Consider the following 20913-nt stretch of genomic DNA (forward strand, 5'->3'; position numbering starts at 1 on the left):
ATTTGGGTGAAGAAACACACGTTTACCCCACTCTTAATTGTCCCCAAGCAGCTGTTTATGGCCCATGCGTACTGAAGAAGAAAATACTAAGTCTTAGTATAAGACTTCTATGACTTCCCTAGCATGTTTTTTTCAGCACACGGTCTGAAGTCTGCACTAGATTCCCTTGGCAGATTCATTCTGATTTTAGCAATGCTGAGAGAAACATGAAACTGACAGTTACTTGGAAGAGAATTACATTAAGCAACTCTTCAGAGAAGAAATATCTGTGAAAAATGTTTTGTGTTCAGCAGAGGTAACTGGAAACTCTGCAATGTGCAATTGATGTTCTTAACCATGTAAAGATGAAGCCTGAGTGCCAAACTGATTTTGAAGGACTGGGATAAATGCTTAGACACTAAGACACTGTTAGCACATCCCAGACTGAGGATAACTGCTAATGCATTCAATTTTCTCTGCTCTGCCCCTTCCCTACTGTTTCTCTTTTTCCTCTTGCTTAGGCTAATGGATACATTGAGTGATGGCAATGACATGCTTTTTACAGATGATCTATTTGAAAGCTACACTTTTTCCTACTGTCGTTGTTCCTTTTTCCACAAAACCACAGAAATCAGGAGCAAGACAAAAGCCCACCCATAGCTACTTCTCTTCGTGGGAGGTTGCAATGTGCAGTAAGGTATACAGCATGCAGTTGAAGCAGGCATTTGTTTGAAAAATTCGCATTTCCCGCTTGGGGTCACTTCAGAGCCCTGGTTCAGAAGGAATATATTGTTAAGTGCAAAGACTTCATCTCTGTTTAACTTAGTATATTAAAGAGATTTAGGATGATAATAGTCTAATTTTGTAAAGAGTGAAGGACTTAAAATTCCTAGTGGCTGATTCACTATGGAGAAGGTTCATCACTTCTCGCAGTTTTTCCCAGCCATGAGATCTGCCCGCATAGCCCACAAATCCTTCTTGTGTTATGTGCTGTGGCTGCAGTGTGTGGCCTGGCCCTTGCCTCAAAGGGAGGAGGGAAATGGCCCAAGGGTATGTTCAGGGACAATTCTGGAAGCCCGAAGGGGCAACCCTGACCCTGCTGCAAAAGTCTATGGGAGACATTAAGCACTGATACTTTCAGTGGAGTCTCTCTGGATTTGCTCAGCATGTTTCAGCCATTCATCTACCATCTGCAAATTCAAAGTGGTAGTGAAAAGAGATGTGCTTTCTTGGAGAAAAGAAAAGCATCCGAGAGGTCATGACTGGAAAGTCCTGTTTCATGGAGATGGACATTTCTTGGCATAGAGATGGGTATTTAGCAAATGTCTGAAGCACAGCATGGGATGGCACACTGCATGACTGCAAACCTTTCACCTTCCTTTAGGTTTTTAGTGGTTTGGGGTTTTTTAACTTCAATGTAGTAATAAAACCTATCAGTAAAGAATAATCAGCACAATCAAACCTACTGCCTGCAAATATTCTTATGTGCCATTCAGGCCCATGAAGGTTCAAGGAGATAAGTAATTTTTTCAGATCAACTTGCCAGTTTAAACACATTATAGAGTGCAAGGATTTATATAAAAGCAGCCTCACATTAATAAGCAAGAACTTGGTTATCTAAGATTTTTTTCATGCTTGTAATAAAAGCACCTGAAAATAGCAAAACTAAGCTAAAACTGGCTCAAACTAAGCAACTTTGATTCTTTTAGCAAGTAGCTTTTTATTTAAGGACTGGTATCTAGAAACTTCTGCTGACTTCACTGGAGCCCCATTTTGGATGGATAGCAAATTGTGGGAAGCCACAAAATGAGCAGAGCAGAACAAAACCGAAAGACGGAGACAGGGAGGAAACAGCAGAAAGGAATAGAGGTTGGGAGTGGGAAAAACGTTATATTTGCTGCAGCACCTTATTTTCTGAACAGAGATTAAACCCAGAAATCCCAATACTCTATTTTTATCTAATGTCAAACAAATTACTTGAGAGCAATTGAAACCTGCTGATAAAATGTGTTTTCCCACTCTCGTGTCTACAGCATGTCAGACTGCAAGAGCTACCATTTAGGTCAAGAGGTAAAACCTCTTGGGGACATTCCCTCTGCAGGCCATGTGGCATCCCCTCAGAACGAGAGGGGCCTCAACAGCATGCTGAAGGACTGGCTCCCCATTCCTACCCAGCACTGTGCTTGGCTAGGTTGTCATCTCATCCCTGTGTGGAGCAAGGACAAAATTTGCAGTGAAAATCATGCAACAGGAATTGTCCATGACCTCATCAAATTCAATTAATTTCTTAATAAAACTCCTAAACAACTGTACAGATGACATAAGATACATTATCCAATACATCCTTCTTGTTTATCACAATTTAAATAGGATTATTAATAAAGGGTGAAGAGACATTAGTAAGAAGACCATGATACATTTAGGATAATAAAGAACAAAGCCTACTGTGAGGAATGCTCCCAGCTAACAGAATGCGACAGGATTGAAACACATTTGAGAATGGCAGAGATGAAACCTCTGATTTGCAGCTGAATTATAAAGATTTTTAAAACATACTTGTTTCTCAGTTCCCTATAGTATCATATTCAGCAGCCATCTTAAATCCTCCAGAAAAGCTGGCAGTTTATTCTCCCTCTTTACCAAAAAAAATGAAATAAAAATTAATATCATGTTTTAAATTCCAGAGCTTTACCTGTGCTCTTTGCAAATTTCTCTAGCAATGCTAAAGGTTCATTGTGCTCTGGGAAGGAATGCAAAATGCAATATAATGAAGAGGAGAACTATCAGAAAAGATGAGAGAAATGATCACCACCTGACAAGGCAGGGTGCATGTAACAAATGCCCCGATCAAATGCACATACATACCTAATCTGTTGGAGGGGTTCCTTTTGAAGAGGGCTCGCAGCAGGCTCTGGGCTTCTATGCTCAGGAATTGTGGCATTCCCAGCTTGGCTCTGAAAGAACACAGCACTTGAAAAGAAAATAGATTTTTCAAGATTTTTTTTTTTCCATCCTGCTGTCGCTGAAAAGGTGGAATTGTAGTACTCAGGATGGGCAGAAACATGAAACCAGTGTAAAAAAGACTACCTAAGCATAATGCGACACAGAGCGAGGACCTTGTTCTGCTGAAGTTGAGAAAGGTTTTACCACTGACTTCACTAGAAGTCAGTGAATCTCATAAAACCTTTTGCAATCTAAATAGGTAATTTTCCTACAGAATTTTTCCACTTTTTTAGCTTGCTGGAATAAATTTGGGGATCAAGAAGGATTTAAACAACCAAACCTAATGAAAGCAATTGTACTAAACCATATACTGTTTAAAGAGAGTAAATATTTTCTCTTGGCCATTCACTGCTACAGAAAAAAAAATGTAATACTGAGGAAAGCTTAGCTTCAAATACATATTTCTGCACTTAACATCAAAAGAATAGAAAATTTGCAAAGGAAAATATTTGAAACTTGGCAACAACAAAATATAAGGTGCTCTGCAGTAATTTGACCCTTCCCACATTTTGTGGATATTGACATTATTAGAGAAAGTAAGATAAATTCCTTTTGTAAGGCCCTCTGAGTAATTCAGTTCCTACTATTTATTCTGAAAGCAGTTTTAAGAGTCACATACAGGCATCAGCTACATGTGCCTTACCAAATTTATGCCTTACATAGCTTTGAAATCTAGGTGCACTATACCCTTCATATACTTGGGACCTATAAACTCTCTAAAGGGTAGAGTTAACTCATAGTTAGAAGTATGAAACCAGTTTCAATACTCACTTGAGAATGAGTGCCATTGTCTCCTTTCTGTCTTTTCCCTGGAAGGGTAATGAGCCTGTCAGCATCTCAAACTGTGGAGTAACAAAAAAATGGTAAATCAAATGGGTGTTGAAGTGGTCTTCATGGCTGATAGACACATCCATCTTCTATTTTCAACACAACTGAAAGCTTTAGGAAACAAAATGGTCCAACAGGCTGTGCTTCAGAAAAAAAATGACACAGCAAAACTGGATTATGCAGAACAAGACTGTATAATTTGAGAGTCTTGTTACAAACTGTTTATGCTGATACTTGGGGTCAAGTTTTGGTATGTTTGGGAAGAAGTGTCATATATGTTGTTTCCACCAGCACCTGTTTCATGATCAATGCCGGAAATGAGATATTTGGCTGGAGGGGCCCTTAGTCTGCACGGGTATGGCTGTTCTTAGGTGTTTGGCACAGACTACTGTCCATGAAAAACGGGTTCAACATGCCACTCCCCATCTTTTTAGGTTGAGACGAACTGCCTTTTTGACTGTATATTTGCACCACTTAGAGATGCTTCTGCTATATTTTGCAGGAGAAACAAGCATGAACCCCACATTCCCAAGGCATTTGAGTATACTTTTTCTCTCCTGCTTCGGTTCCCCTGGTGAATTTTCTAACTGTCACATTTACCTAAACCCAAATCTCAAAGCAAAACTCGACAATCATCATCAATTATTTGCCTAACACATGTGTGAAAGCATCAATCACTTATGGTTCCTTTGAAACAGATTAGTGCTTTCAGTAAATTCAACTGGAATTTCACATCTGTGAGAAGGAAAAAAAAAAAAAAAAAAAAAAGCCTATCAAAACCCCAGCCAAAGAAGTTGCCTTAATATGGTTGCAATTCCAGGCCTTTCACACAGCTCTTGCCATGGTGTTTCATGGAGATACATGTTGTAGCTGGTTTCTCTAAGGGATGCTGAAGGCTATGCATCATCAAACACAAAGATACCAAGAACATAATTCAGCCTGGGCACAAAGGAGGCCAGTGTCCACTGAGGGTGAGGAAAACCATTACTTGCTCATGTCTGTGACTCAGGCATTGGATCTCTTCTACTATAATAAGCATCTAATAATTAATATTCATTGCTATAACTAAATACCTGTTATGACAGGAAAGGATCTGCAAGCCTATATGCAGTTTTTGTACCTTATCCCACACGAAGCCCCACTGCTCCCAAGAAGCATGTCTGTGCTAAAAAGGATCCTTTCATTACCAAAATCTGTGTCAGACTGCTCCGCAGCCTGACTCTTCCTTTTGCTCAGAATAAATATAGCTATACCATGAGAAAAATATAGAAAACATAAGAAAACTAATGGTGAAACTGCTGTGCTAGTTTTGGGAGGAGGGCAGAGGAGAGGTTTAGAAGCCAGATAACTAACTGAATATAATTAATTGAAGGATTAATCTGCATTAGTAACAAATTACCTCAAGGCAATAAAGCCCATAGTAGAAACAGGAAAAAACCACTTTTAAAAACTGTTTACAGCTGACAAATATAAACAAGATTTGGAAAAAAAACAAATATGTTATCTTCTGCTTAGGTTAGGAGAGGCAAGAGAAGAGTTGCCTGGTAGAGCTGGAGGAAAGCAATTCATCTTCTACAGAGAAAGAAAATGGGGGACTATTTTTAAAACTGTCTAAATGACACTGGAGCCTAAATACTATTTCCAAAGTAATTCTGGCCTATTAGAGCCTCAGTCCTGATAAAAGTGTTCAGACGTACTGGAGACGAAGGGCAGAGAACGTTGCTTCCCAGGGCAGCAGCAGAAATAGTACGTATTGTTCCAAACCCTTGTGATTTTTAAAGCATTTATGTTCAGGATGTGTACCTAATGTTCACTTAAACTTGCTCATGTTACTTTGTTGTTTTAATAAATCCAATTTACAGCACTAACAATGACTGCTATGTCTCATTTATACCGGCAGTATGGGGCTTGACGCTGCTGGTGCAGATGATACAGATATAAGCAACTGCTGGGTCAGTGATACATGGGAAGAAGTCAACTCTAGTTCCCTCTACAGCTGGGAGGGAGGGAGGGAAAGAAGAAGGAAGGAAGGAGGGAAGGAAGGAGGGAATTTAAGTTGCAGGAGGGAGTAGGGGAAATTGCCATCCTGGAGGCTGCAGGGAATAGTTCCTCTGCTGCTGTAATGGCTCGCAAAATTACAGAAGAAATAGACTTAACATCAATATTTAAAGAGAAAGGCAACTACATGACTTAAGTGTACCAGTGCTTTTTACTTCAATGGACTTAACTAAGTTGCAGCTAGAAGAAAGCATTGGCTTCTCAACTGAAGTACTGACTAAATTTGTTGAAGGTTAAAAAATGAAATAACAAGACTGGAAAAAAATATTCAAATAGTCCATCAGTTAATGCTCATCAGTTAAAGCTACCACTTTACTGCACTGTCTTCCTGTTTATTTCTTTAAAAAAATCAAAAATCTTGCTAAACCTAAACATGAAAACAGAAGTGAGCACTTGCTGCTTACACCCCTGCACATAAATACAAAGCTGTATGGGTCACAGCAGGTTGACAGTAAGCTAAGCCTAGCTGACAATGAACTCTGTAGTATTTCTGGCTATTAAAGCAGTCCCTATAGTTTTGCTGGGAGACTCAGTTTTCACTCTCCCTTCCTTCCCATCCATATAAACCCTCTGTTTGCTCCTTCTTTCCCACTGATTCACTTCCTGGGTATTCTGGAGGGCCACCTTCTGCTAGCCAGTATTCCAGAAGGCTGAGCCTCCCTCCTACCTTGACTTCCTTTCTCTATCAATAATCAGCAAGAAAGGCAAATATTTGTTCCAATTAAGCTGCATATTAAGAGAACCACAGAATTAAAGGCTGATGGGAAGGGGCCTCTGGAGTCACATAGTCCAGCCCCTGCTAAGGTCTCTCCATACTCTGAAGTGCTTTTCCATTTTCAGGGCAGTCTCCAATTTCAGTAGGCACTTGAGACCCCATAAGATGTACCTCAGGGAAGACCTTGGAAAAGAGTACTACATTTGCTGAGGAAACGGATTCAAGAAGCGACCCTGGTAGGTCTTTGAGGAAGATAATGAATGAGAAAGCTTGGTTAAGTGCCATATGAATCTTCCTAACAGATGGAAGGAGAGCAGACTGTGCAAATTACTTCAGCCCAAGTCTGCTGAAGTATTGTGAGCCTAGGATAAAATTCAGGGTTATGAAGAAACTTGATACCACTCAGTTTTGGATAGCAGAGAGAGATACTCTTGGCAGAATGGCCAGGTTCTCTTCTCAACACTTCCAATAATTTTCCATGTATCTGAGACCTGCTCAAGCACTCAGTTTTATCATTTGTAAAATGCATTAAGAATTTTTCATCATTAGCTGGGTGTGAGGCGTAATGAATTAATGTTTGCAAAGGGTTGAATACCTTAACATAGCAGAGACCATAAACATTCAAAATAATGTTCATGAAGACTATTTCTTGCACTTGGAAGGAAACAAGTGTTATGACGGGATTTTGTAAAAGAAGGTTGTAATGCGTTGATGTCTTTTATTGATTTTTCCAACGCTACTGTGTAGTTACTACAAAATTGCTACAGAGCTGAATATTTTGGATACCAAAAGGACAACTTCTTTCCTTGTGAAGACTTCACTACTTACACATTCCCTACATTGCTGACATATATAAACACATTTATTTTTATTTGGGACTGCCTACTAAGTCATCATAGCTATTCTTTCTCTAATTATATTCCCCTTTCTGGTCAGAGGACTCTCAAAGGTGTTTTTTACCTGAACTGAAGCAGATAAGAACCTTCCACGAAGTCTGTGGCCTTGTAAATCAGCTGGTACAATGAACTACAAAACGACTGCTCTGAGAGGCTTTCCAAGAGACTTGTGCATGTTATAGCATGCAGACCAGTTCATCTGGGATTCAGAGATGGCAGTGTGGGCATGAAAGCTCTTGCAGTGCAGCTGAAAAAATATCCAACTTTTTAACAATTTAAGTCAGATGTCTGTTCACGCAGATTTCTTGATGCAAAACTTTTGCAGAGTATGACCTCTCCAAAATCTCCAATGCAGTGAGTAAGGTACAGAAAGGCAGAAAATGAAAACTGTCTGGTTATGATAAGCCACATAAATTCACCAGCCCAAAATTATAGTTGGGTCCCAGCAGTCATCATCACATATTTAATGAGAGGCTGGTACTGTCCTCTGGAATGCTGGAAAGGGTAAATTTCAAGATTTTTATAACTATATCCTTTGGCATATACTAAGCTACCATGAAACAATTCAAACCGACTGAAGAGAAAACATACAGAGCAGGTAAGAGTTTTGGTTCTGTGGCCTGTGCCAAAGATCTACCAGGTGATAAATGAAATTATACTGGTGTTGATGGTAAAACCCCCAGTGAATTATTAATGAAACAATTAATAACATAAAGAATAAAAAAGTCAAGATCAGAAAATAGTCATTTCCAGACAAGTTTGTTTTGATATTAATCATCACAACATGTCACATTTAAGGTTGCCTTCAAGGATCATTCAATGTGATTTTAGTCTGTGCCCTGGTGAAGGTTGGCAAGGACCCCCTAGCACAACCCAACTCTTCATACTGAAGTATTAATCCATCTTCACAGAACAGAACAGATGAAAGTGTTTAGTTGCTCTTCTGATAATGAGTTTATAGGCCATATTATAACTATCTGCCTAATATGTTCCCTCTTTTGATAAATATTAGAAAATTAATGAAAATTATGCTATCACATAAATATGAGAATTATACTATCACATATACTTCCTTTCAATCTATGCATATTCCACCAATTGGTATATTTTCTTTGTCTATTTTATATCATAATGCAAATTAATTAGAGAGAAATATAAATAATTAATTTGAATGGCATTTAATTATCTTCAGGTTTTCAGACTGTCAGAAAAAACAGCTTCCCTAATAGAACATAAAAGTAACAAACCAAGGAAAACAAGGAGAAAAGAGCAAAGCAAATGACAGCATCAGAAAATCTGCCCACACTTTTAGTGTGTGGAAATACCCTTTTTCTGTCCCAACCAGTTAAATGTTGAAAAAGAAAAAAAGATTGAACTGATTAGACATACTTTTCTCTAAGATGTCTGGTAACACTCTAAGGCTTAAAGCATAAGCATATAGTTACCAAGTTTTTACTTTCTTTAATTCATCTCCTTTTACAGGGAGTTTTATCTTTTCTAGTTCTGATACACTGAATCCCTAAGGGAGGGTTGAAAAGAGTGATGGAAGAGAAAAAAAAAAAGAAAGCCTAGCAAAAAACAGGGAGGGAGTAGCCCAATTTATTAGCTGGTGAAAGAAAAACAATCTATACACCAAATGCAATGTCATTTAAGTGGAGACAGATAGAGAGAAGGTACAACTATCTTCCAAAATTAAATATATGATAAAAAAATTAAAGGGTAGGGATATATTAATTCTATGAAATATAACCTAGGGATTTTCCTGATTAAACATATGGTTCAGAAGTGGTGAGCACCCATAAATGTATTTGTGGCCATAGGAGATAAGGATTTTCCATTCTTTTTATACTTCAGGTAATAAATTACAATATTTACTTATATTAACTGCTGTCAACTTGCTAGATCAGTGATGTAGGCCCTCCCCAACCCAAATTTCTGCTGGTTTTCACATTGCTTCCTATACTTACTTCCTCTAGTGGCACCAGTTGTCTGCTTAAGGTGAACGAAATTTAAACATACTCTATGGATTGTGAAATGTAGTGTACTATATAGTTACCTAAAATAGCTTCCATGCCACAGGAAATGGTGCTGAATTTGAAGAGCACGTTACTATGTTAATTTCTGCTTCTGCCCTGGTTCTGCAGGGAAGCTGAGATAACCGTGGTGAGGTGCAGTGTGAGCCACCGCTGTGGGGCTGTGCTGCGCTGCCTGGTGGTGGTGGTGCCCCAAGCACTTGGGTACACCTGCAGCCTGCACACTTCAGGAGAGAGCAGCATCACCTCTGTTATGTGGACATAGCCCTGTGAGAGCAGTAAGTGCATGGTGTCTGGGCTCCAAAAACCTACAGTGTTCACACAGTGTCACAAACCATCTTCTTGTTCATTTCTTCATCCTTCTCAGCACCGAGAGCACCACAGACTGAAAAGGCTGGATGGATGCAGTGGGAGAACAGGTTAGCACATGAACAGCTAATTTTAGAAGGCTGGCTTGAGGAGAGTTCAATACCTCTCTGAGAAACCTTCCTGACACTGCATTCCAGTGTCAACTACTGCAGCACACAGGAGGATGTAATTGGGTCCTTCTGATAAGCCAAGCAGCTTCACTGTAGTCTATATCTCTTGGAGCTTTTCCTGGAAAATGTTTTCTAGGACCTCACTTCTTCAGCAGTCAGGAGATTTCTTTTTACTTTCCAGACTAATTGGATTTCACGATGAGTTTATTCCTACCTGCTCTAGGGAAAACATTACTCTTTAGCTCTAAGAGCTCCTTTCTTTCTGTGGTGTTTTTCCCTATGATGGTATAGGTACTATACCAATTTTGGGCTATTACTGGACAAATAAGCATCTTCAATTAATGGATTTCCTCTGTAACACTGTAGCAAATACTCTATTCTAATTAAGGCCATGAGTTCTACTTCATTACCTTTGTTTATAAAAAGATGGCTATCTCATAAAGTAAAAGATCAACCTACCATGACTGATTTTTGGTAAATTCATTTGCATTTTATCTTACTTTTCATTGATTTCCATGTATAAAAATGAATTAGCAAAGTTTCTGATATTCATTTAATTTAAACTACCTCTAGAATAGCTTGAGGGCTCATAAAAGTTAAACAACAGCAGGGGAAAATTTTAACTTCTGTATAACTAATCTAATTCAAAGAACCGTCAGGAAAAGATGAATTCCTAGCTATTACTCTGTGTCAGTTGATACACTTGCATCTGTTTCTGGTGAGTTTCCCCATCTGAAGAGCAGTTATTTTAAAACTGTTTCACATATGAATTTTTTTTAATCAGCTTCAGCATGTACTCAGAACAAAGCAAACATCCCAAACTGGTCATAAAGCAAGACACCATTAAATGATAGAGAAGAAGAAAGAATGATGCCAAGGTACATATATGCACTTGTTTTCTTTTCCTATCAGAAGAAAAGAGAGGCTTTTGAACTAATAAGACTATAGGACATGCACAGCCAGTTACTAGTGGAGTAAGAGTCAGCAGTGCTTTTGTAAAGAAGACAAATGAGTGGCAAAAGGACTATTGAGGTCCTGTGAAACACTCCAAGAGCCCTGTAAATCCTTTTAAATCTGTATTTTGCAAAAACCAGTATATTTCTAAGTTTCTCTAGGAAGATTTCCCTAACATCTGAAAATTGCTCCGTGGGGAATTGTTTCCTAACAGGAACTGTGTTAGTAGCTAGGAAGATGTTTCTTCTGAAATACTCCTGCTTTTCTGAGCTTGCCCTGCCCTGTTTCTGTGCCGGAGAAATATTCGTGACTTATGGCACCCAACTGAGACAGCAAAGGACTTTAAGAAGAAAAAGGGAATCTGGGGGCCAAATGTTACATCATATACTGCCTGAAGCAGCTGGTTTGCCACAGTCGATGCAATGAAAATGACCAAGCAATCATTACGCATCCACTTTTCTATCAAACCTTGACTGCTGAAAGCAGCACCTTTTATCTGAGGGATCTAATCCCTCCTACAGCCAACCCTCCAACAAACAAACACAAATTTTCCATTACCATGAGTACACCAAAAGACCACCAGTCAGCACTCTGCGTGTGTCCTCGTCGGTTGACCACCTCTGGGGCCATATACTCTATCGTCCCACAGAATGAGTATGCTCTCTTGTCGTGGTCAATGGCTTCTTTACTCAGACCAAAATCTAAATAAATTGAAACAAAAAAGACCTGTCAAGTCTATAAAAATGATTATTTACGCTATTGCTCACTTAATCTGTTTGAACAAAACACACCAACAAGCTGATGAAGCACCCTTCTGTTTGTGTGCACAAAGGCCACAAGCACTTGTGTGCTGACAGCCTGCCGATATGGAGTGTCTGGCTGGCATTTGTCAATACACCCTGAAAGTAGGTATATCATTTTCTCTGTTCAAAAAGAGGTTCTGGCCCAAAGCAGACAAGAGCATTTAAATAAGCAGAAATATACAGTTCAGGTTTTGTGAAAGCACTGCCAGAAAGGATTCTTGCTCAGATAACCAAAGCATTGGCAACAATAATCGCAGATGCCACCAGTGAAAAGGATGGCTAGACAGCACCTCCAGGGTGGCAAAGGGGTGTCTTTCCAGGCATCCTCTGCTTGGAGTAAAGCAGTCATAATGGGAGAATCCTTTCATCCACAGTGGTAGGCAGCCAAGCCTACATGCTTTACATCAGTCAAGAGTACAATTTTATCAAGAAAATGCTATGTTCTCCATGTGCTGTGTAGCATGGGGGTTTGAAAACTGCCAGAGAAGCCCACCATGCAAACTCTTCTGGCTTGTAGTTTTCATAAGAAAACTGCTTCCAACCAAAGACCAAGATACATGGAACATTCTGCAGAAGAAATAATCAGTTTGTAGATGTTAATTTTTCTGTGCCTCACATACCTGTTATCTTAATGTGACCCTCTTCATCAAGAAGAATGCTATAAAGAAAAAAACAAAAACAAAACCAACATTCATTCATTAGTCAGGTACAGAGGTCAATTACCAAACGTTAAGAAAAAATGTTTAAGATAGATAAGGAGATATGCAAGACTCAAATACTTATGTAAACAAATTGTTAGTGGATTCTATGGCTCCAGAAAGAAAAATGAGCCTCAAAGGTCTGCCTAATCTCATGTCTGAAGCACAAACAGCCTGCAGCAGTTACATGAGGAGCCTCCTCATTACTCCATAGGATGCTCAAGGTGAGCATGCAAACAGGGCTCAGAAAGAACACAGTGTTCAAAGCCAACTACTGCAGAGTGTATTCTTCCAGCAGGAGGAGGAGCTACAGGCTTTCTGCTCATAATCAGAGCTTGGACTCAATGGACCTAAAATTAACTCCAAAGGTTCATGCTGAAATAATAAATGTGATCATAGAGCACAATGACTAGTCACAGCCTAACTGCTTGGACCTCAGCCTCTGCTAATTTATTCTCTCCAAAAGCACAAATGAAAATTCAGCCTGGAAGCCAAGTTCAAGTGTTCTCATGTTTGCGACCTGCCAACGTATTTTATTCTCACAAAGGCACTCCAACATTTCTGTGTGAAAAATGACTGTAGTTCACAAAAAGCAAAGCTAGTTTTTGTGGAAACAAGAAGGAACACTGAATCTGAAAAATAATGATTTTTGGTAAGTACATACTGACATAGTACATACTGACATAGTAATGAAGGTGATGTTTCTTCAGTTCTAGTTACTTCTAATTCACTTTTCAAAATGGTCTAGCAAGGTGTCAGCTATTTTTATATTCCTCTTCTCTTAGAGAGTCACTTTAATCCAATTATTCAGGAAGAAAATAAGATAGAAGTGAACCAAGTATAATAGGCTATACTTTTATGAAAGGATGTGTCTGCACTGAAACATAACTAAGAAAAGATAATCTTTGGTCATTCATTTATGTATTTGGAAAAAGCTGTTGTTGTGTCATTCATCAAACAAAGGCCAGAAGCTGAGTCCCTACTATGTCTTCAATAATTAAAGCTTTTTCTTCTCAATAAAAGCATCTTTACCTTTATTCTTTCTCCGCAGTTTTCTTGAAGAGGCATAATTTTTTAGGTAGTAGCCTATAACAGGCATGTTTAAATGTATTTTTGCGACTGCAACCTCTAAAGTTGTGCTTCAGAAGAGAACAGAATACAACATCTGCCAGTGTGGAAGTGAGTGTGAACTCCCCAGACTCAGATCTGGAAAAACAGCAAGGGGCAGTAGAGCTCAAAGAGACCATGCAAAATTTTGCCCCATGCCCAGGAAGCCTCAGTGAATAACAATGCAATTCAGAGGTTGTGGGGATTTTCCCAGAAACATCAATTTTTTATTTTATAGATTTTATATTTCACAACTTCCAACTGAAAAATCCATGCTCCTTCTGTATGCATACAATGTATATTTCCCATACCTTCACCTTCACACTGATTTGTGGGTTCATACCTTACCCTCATTAAAGGGATGGAGGCAACCCCAGCCCAGCTATCAGATTGATAATACTAAGTCAAGTGACTCAGAAGCACACAACAACAGAGTTTCTCACAATGAATGTTCACATGAGCAGCAAAATGAATGGATCCTGGTTTCCAGTGGATGTGTATTCTATATCCCCTAAAACTTGATCTACAGTTTCCTCCTCTGTCTCATGTTCCCTAACCACCCTTTTACTGTGCACTCAGCTGCTGGCAGCTTCCTCTGGCCCCTGGCAGCACTCTTTGGACAGCTGGGTGCTCCCATATTTGCCATCTGCCACCACAAATAATGTTACAGTTACTAACCAAAGATTATATATGATGGAAAAGAAAGTAATACGCTAAAAGTGAGGGAAAGAAAAAAGACAGCTGTTGCACTGAATTATCTTAGAGTGGCATTAAGAAGCAAAGAACAACGTACTTGCTTCTAAACATCTGAATTACAACAACAAACAGTTTTCTTTTGACTGTAGAAGCAAACTTATTACCTGATCATACTCTATGTCATCTCTTTTCATTTTATCACTTCACAGTTCCCTTTTATCCCAATATATCCATAGCAGAAATTCTACTGTGACAATCACAATTACTTTAGCTATGGTTTGAAGGATAAAATAATCTGCAATAAACTAGTATTATTCTGTGGAAGGGAAGAAAGAACAGAAGTTGTAAATGTGATTCAGGCTCAAGAATAATATTTCCTCTAAAATAATATTTTAAAATTATAAAAACCATAAAAAGTAGACTACTTTAAGTGCTAAACTAGGCTATAATTCCACTGAGTGATAACTTTATGAGATTTTTGCATTTTATTTGCTCAGTTTGAGTGCTTTCCATAGAATCACAGAATCATAGAATCAGATGGGTTGGACAGGACCTCTGAGATCATCAAGTCCAACCCTTGATCCCCTACCACTGCAGTTACTAGATTATGGCACTAAGTGCCGCACCCAGTCTCTTCTTAAATACCACCAGGGATGGAGAATCCACCACCTCCCTGGGCAGCTCATTTTGCAGGATACTGTCATTGCTGACCTGCTCTTCAAAATAGTAACAACCGTTATTTGGTGAAAAATATACCAACATCATAAATAAGTTAACCACACAAAGGCTTGGAACAAAAAATTCCACAAAATAAGGCTATCTCTTCAAGAAGAGGAAACTGAGCGGAGAATTCATTGAGTCTACAGCTTCCTTACAAGGGGAAGTGGAGGGGCAGGCACAGATTTCTTCTCTCTAGTGACAGGACCCGAGGTACAGGCTGGATTTCAGAAAAATGTTCTTTACTCAGAGGTTGGCTGGGTACTGGAAGAGATACCTTAGGGAAGTGGTCACAGCACCAAGCCTGACAGAGTTCAAGAAGTGTTTGGACAATGCTCTCAGACACACGGTGTGATTCTTGAGGTTGTCTTGGGGATATTCTATTATTCTATGATTGAATATTTTAGCATCAGCATCATCCCCCAAACATTTAAACTGCTTTCACTGATCTCAGTTTAAAAGTATGTCTTCAGAAAAAAATCTCCATCCCAGAGGCTGGGAAGCTAAGTTAGTAGGAGGGGAAAGACATACTCCAAGTTACAAGAGAAGCTCATAGTAGACCTAGGACTGCAAAATCCATAGAAGTTTTCTGATGCAACTTTATCACAGGGATAAAAATCTTTCATTATGCGTTGTTGGCATTGTTTCATATTATGTCTTAAATCAAGGCCAGAGCAATTCTCTCCCATTTCTCTCTCTCTTTTTGGTTTTGACTCATGTCTTTTGGGCTTCACTTTGTGCTCCAACATACCCAAATCAATGTGCAGTTTTGCCAAATCTATTGAAGCAAGAACTCTAGGACTGCCTTTATTTATTTTTTTTTTCCCTTTGGACGATTTAAGTCTTTTCTCAAAGTCAGCACAGTTTTGCAGAAGATTCAACCCACACTTTATGCTTCTCAGAAACTGTAGCCAAATTTTCAGGTTGGAAAGAAAATATGGAACTTCATAAAGAGTGTTTCATTTGATTGCAGGTTTTGTTATGAAAGTACCAGATGAAGCAGTCAAATATCTATCAAAGAGATGAAGATTCTCACAGACTGTCAGCATTTTGTGACATTTCAGTGTTTGCATGATCCCATACTATCTCACAGAATCCCATGCTATCTCACCCTGCTGAACATAAACTCTGCTGTGGTTTTGTCTGACAGCCCAAAGTCCCCAAAAGGGACTGTTACTTTGATGGAAGTTGATGTTTATTTTCCACCGTAAGCCTTTGTGCTTTACTGATTTTCAGATCTTCCCTCTCTACACAGGGCAGCTACATTCATAAATAAATTGCCATAGTTTGCAACATGCTGCATTAAACAGTGGTGTTTGGGTGTTTGGTGTTTTAGAATACAGCTCAGCATATCAGAAGTTGTTGTATGAGCAGTCATATGAACTGTCCCTTGTACCGATAACTGAGGGCTTTACAACAAACACACTCTTTGTTAATCAAAGCCCCTCTCACAGAATTGTATCAAGGTGCACCTAGGCTCCCGGAGAGAGAAAAAACAAAGATAAATAATAAGGTCCACATATTTTCAGATGGTAGAGTTACTTCTAAGTCACTCGTACCCTTAAACCACAGCATAAGAAATAAGATATGCATCACATCCTACTTTAAAAGTTCCCATTTTTCTATTTTGGTATGTTTACCATATTTAACAGCTTAATCGTGCAATTCTTAAATAAAAATTTGCCTCATCATGTAAGTAACTCCATGGCTCTCAGTGTGACTGAACAATACCTTGTTCCACAAGAGATGCCGCTGAAACCACCAAGACAACTCAAGGAGAAGAATTTGGCTACAACAATTTCAGGGAAGCATCTGCTTGTTCTAAACAAGAATTTTAACTAGAAAACTCAAAATCTTGCCTTTTTGAAGTAAGTACAGATGACTTTAGAACTACTCTCAGTTGCACATAAAATTAACTCATAGCTTTGAATTGTTAACATGGATTTTTGCTCAAGGAATTTAAAAAAAACACTGGACCTTAAATTTTAATATACTGAGAGCTCTTTCAAGTGGTCTGAACAGTGCTGTTTTCTAAGTAGTTTTTTTTGATGCAAACAATTCCGATGAACTTCATTTTAGGATACTTACAGCACTGACTGAAGCCATCTCAAACCTATTAGCAGTTACTTTTAGAAGCTTCTGAAGGACAGCAAAAGCACTGAACAATGAAAGATCATATGCAGTGCCTATCTTTAACAAAGCGGGTGGGGGGAAGAGGGAGAGAACTGGGAAATTACAAACTAATTAGTTTATCTCAGTTCTGCAAATCTGACCGAGTAAACCTCATGCTCTAATCAGACTGGTAATGCCTCTTCTGTGTGGGATTCTGCACGTTGCACTTCAAAGGAGATAGGTATCAAGGGAAACCAAAGGCAAGGACTGAGAATGATTGAACACCTATAAAGACTGACTACTGAAGAAGAGTTCAGTGTGCAGAAGAATGATGTGCTTGCAATCTCCTGAGGCTGCTGCTGAGAGCAGAACATGCAGGTTGGGGAGTCCAGGAGGATAGGCCAAGGAGCAGTGGCCTGCAACAGCAGCAAAGGAATTTCAAATTACCTATTAGGAGCAACTTTCTAGATGTCCTTTCTAGGCCTCCCACGGAGACCAGCAGCTATTTTAAGACTAGGTTAGCTATGCACCTGTAATGGCCTTGATGTATTCAACCTAGCCCAGAGGCAAGGGGAGGATAAGAACATCCTGGGATGGTCCTAATTTTCTTCTATTGTCTGATTTAGAAATCTATTCTTTCCCAGATGTAACTTAAAAAACTAGCAATTTTTCCCTTGAGAATACTTTTTTTTATTCTGCTGTATCTATTTATTTTAATGGGCTGTCATGCTCTGCTGTCCTAGGTATGACTACACATAGGCTTTGCACTAATAGAGCTATTTTTAAAAGATGTGGTTTTCAATCAGATGCCTTGCTTTATCTCCTGGTATGAACTTTTGTGTCATCCCCTTTCCTGTACAACAGTAATATTCATGTAAGCCAATTTTATACCATGGCATTTGTATCCAAATGAAACTGTATTACTGCTATCCATTTAACTGTACATAAATGACCATAAACCACATATACAAAAGTTAGGAAATACAAGAGTGAAGGCTGCCACTCACTATATTACAGTCTTCAGTTACATAATAATATTGTTTTCTTCCAGAGAAATCTTGTCCCACCTGCGAGACTGGTAACACTCAGGGATTTTAGCAGAGCAGTACAGTGAAGGAGATGGCTGGTTTCAGCTGACACAAAAATACACAGAAAGCTGAATTCCATCTTTTCTACATGCTTTTATTTGACAATGGAAAATCAGTGACACCTTCCTTTCTTAGGTGAGCTCTAATTTCTCGATTCGCTGATCCCTGATTTGAAGCAATGCAGCTTGGTCTGCAGAAATTTTAAGCACTCTCACTTGCAAGTGGAGTCATTGAGAGATGTGCTCTGAAATGCAAGGTGATACTTCATGATGAGAACTCTGAAAAATCCAGTTCTCAGTATCTCAAATACAGTGAATAGTTTTGACATGCACTTAATTTTCTCCTTGGTTTCTAACTTGTCCTAAAGCAAAAAATTACAGCTTGTCCCTATAAATGTAGCAGCATTGTGACTTATACTTGAATACAAGCTCATGTCTGGATACCTTCAAATAGCAGATTCATATATCATGTGTTAGCTTGAAAATCAGCTTCGCCAAACATGAGACAGAAAAGTAGTGCATGATTCATACTAATGCTCACTAGTATCAAAGTTTAAAACTGAAAACCTATAACTGGAGTTATTCTGCTATGATCATGAATGTTGACGCTAGATGCATAAAAAAAGCAATTCAGAATGAAGTTGAAACCAAACACCTTCTGGCAGAGGATGCAACAGCATGTGGCTGTGGCAGCTGTGGTGTGATAGCTGCCTACCTGCATTTCATATGAGTAACAAACCAGTACTTTGCTCCCTCCAGCTGTTTAATTTGGAGGATGACTTCCCATATTTGCCTAAGACTCTGATTTTCAGTTTTGGTTGCATAAATGGACTAGACTGGAAAACCTGATCACCTGCAAAACAGTTTCTAGTCCAAAAGAATGAGAGCTATTATTGTGTACATCAGTTGAACTTGTATAGTACTACTACTATTACTTTTCTAACCAAAACATATCGAATTGTAACGTAGATAAACAGTTTCCTCCCCTTCAACTTCCCACTGCCAAAGTTTACCTTCTGTCACTTTTGGTCTCTTGTTTTGTCCATGAGTGTGACAGCAGTAACACTCTATTTTAAAGAAAGAGCTGAAGATTTTTCAATTTGATGTCACAGAAGGAAAAGGTTGCTTTGTTGTTAGACTTTGAAAGTGTAAGCAACTGCCAAGCAGACTTCCATTAATAGTCATTTTTATAAATCACAGTGACCATCACATTAAAAAGGTTAGTAACTTTTAAATGTTGCAGCATGCTTTATTTGAGCCGGCACAGCAGATGCAGGCAAAGCACAAGGCAAAGGGCATGGAATAAAAACAGTATCACGCCACTCCCAGTGATAGCACTGAGGGTGTCATTTGCTCTTTTGAAGTACTGAAAATAAAATAAGAGAAAGGAAAATACTCCATAGCACCACGTTAGGAGTGGAAAATAGCTGCAAATGTAAGTGAGAATAAATCTTCGGAAAATATTTTGGATAGTTAATAAAAGTGTTTTTAAAATCCTGATTGTCATGTCTCCTGTGAGCTAACAGGTACACTAGTTTTCAGACATGGTCATTCACTTTAAGTAATGGCTACAATAAAACTGAAAGGTGCCATGACCATGACATATTTCGTATGAGCTGGAAGTGGAGTTGCTTTGAGTGGTTTACACTGCATCAAGGGGAAGGCCAGATTAAATGCTGTAAATAGAGAACAGTGCTAAAGGCACAGGGATCTGAAATCTGTGCTGAGATCATTTACTAAACTGAAGGCCAGGCACACAAAGGTCCCATTATACTGGAGCACAGTCAAAACATTTGGCCTCATGTTAAAATGATTTGATAGGAAGACCCTACTGCTGTTAGTGAGGGCCTTGTGTAGAGTCTCACATACAATAAGGAAAGCAGAGCCTGTGGCACCTGATTTAGTAGCATGAAAAGGAGCAGAAACAACCTAAAATGTATATATGTTTCAGTTTGCTTTTTCTTATTAACTTACTTTTCTGGTTTTAGATCCCTGTAAATAATTCCAAGACCATGGAGATGGTCTAATGCCAAGGCCAGCTCAGCTAAGTAGAACTTGACATCCTCTTCTGTAAACATCACCTAGAGCAAAGGAAGAGAAGAACACATCTATTTATTGGACAGTGGTGTGCTGGCTTGTGTTAAACAGACAGGGGAGGAATTGTCTAACTTGGGAATGCTGGAAGGACCATCATTTCAGGTTCAATTTTCCATAATTTTTCTGTACTCACATTAACCATTCTTACCAGATTCCCCTTATAAAACAAAACTTGAACTGTTAAGTACTTCTGTTCCTCAAAATATGCTGCTGTTATTCATCTGTTTTATCTGTTTAGATGGCATCATGTCACAATAATATGAATAAGGTTTTAACTCCTTAGCATTTGGAAATGTATGGTGAAATTAAATGCAGTCAGTGCAGTCCTTATTGCTTTCATATCCCTATATTTGCTAAAATCTTGGCATTTGGTTACCAAATTCCCAGGAAACAGCATGGGAAAACCTTTTTGGGGAAGGGAAATGCTTCCAAATCTGAGTGGAATACACAGCATGAAGACACTTTGAGATTAATTTAAAACCCCATACACTGAAGGTTCCAGGAATCTCAGTGCAGATGCCCTAAGCAGTGATGTGTTATCTAACATCCAGAGACTGATGAGGTGTAAACTGAGGGTCTTTTTTTCTATAGCTGATACAGGATACTGCTAAAACTGAAAGCCCTCTTTTAGGTGAGAAGAAACTTCTATAA

The 20913-nt window shown here is 38.9% G+C and overlaps 1 protein-coding gene across 2 annotated transcripts in view; it reads right to left on the reverse strand.

The window, feature by feature from the left end:
• The window catches only part of LOC114061330 (ribosomal protein S6 kinase alpha-2), a 79478-nt gene that overhangs the window by 48601 nt on the left and 9964 nt on the right, over nucleotides 1-20913 (reverse strand). For both annotated transcript variants that reach the window (XM_027891699.1, XM_027891700.1), the window contains exons 4-8: nucleotides 20140-20246; nucleotides 12369-12406; nucleotides 11504-11646; nucleotides 3754-3824; nucleotides 2845-2933 (exon numbers count right to left, since the gene is read on the reverse strand). In XM_027891699.1, the coding sequence (XP_027747500.1) occupies nucleotides 2845-2933; nucleotides 3754-3824; nucleotides 11504-11646; nucleotides 12369-12406; nucleotides 20140-20246 (448 nt within the window). The remainder of the gene's footprint in view (nucleotides 1-2844; nucleotides 2934-3753; nucleotides 3825-11503; nucleotides 11647-12368; nucleotides 12407-20139; nucleotides 20247-20913) is intronic.

The sequence above is a fragment of the Empidonax traillii genome, unplaced genomic scaffold (assembly GCF_003031625.1).
Source record: "Empidonax traillii isolate 1590-97213 ecotype Southwest subspecies unplaced genomic scaffold, ASM303162v1 scaffold326:size758569, whole genome shotgun sequence".
Taxonomy (NCBI): domain Eukaryota; kingdom Metazoa; phylum Chordata; class Aves; order Passeriformes; family Tyrannidae; genus Empidonax; species Empidonax traillii.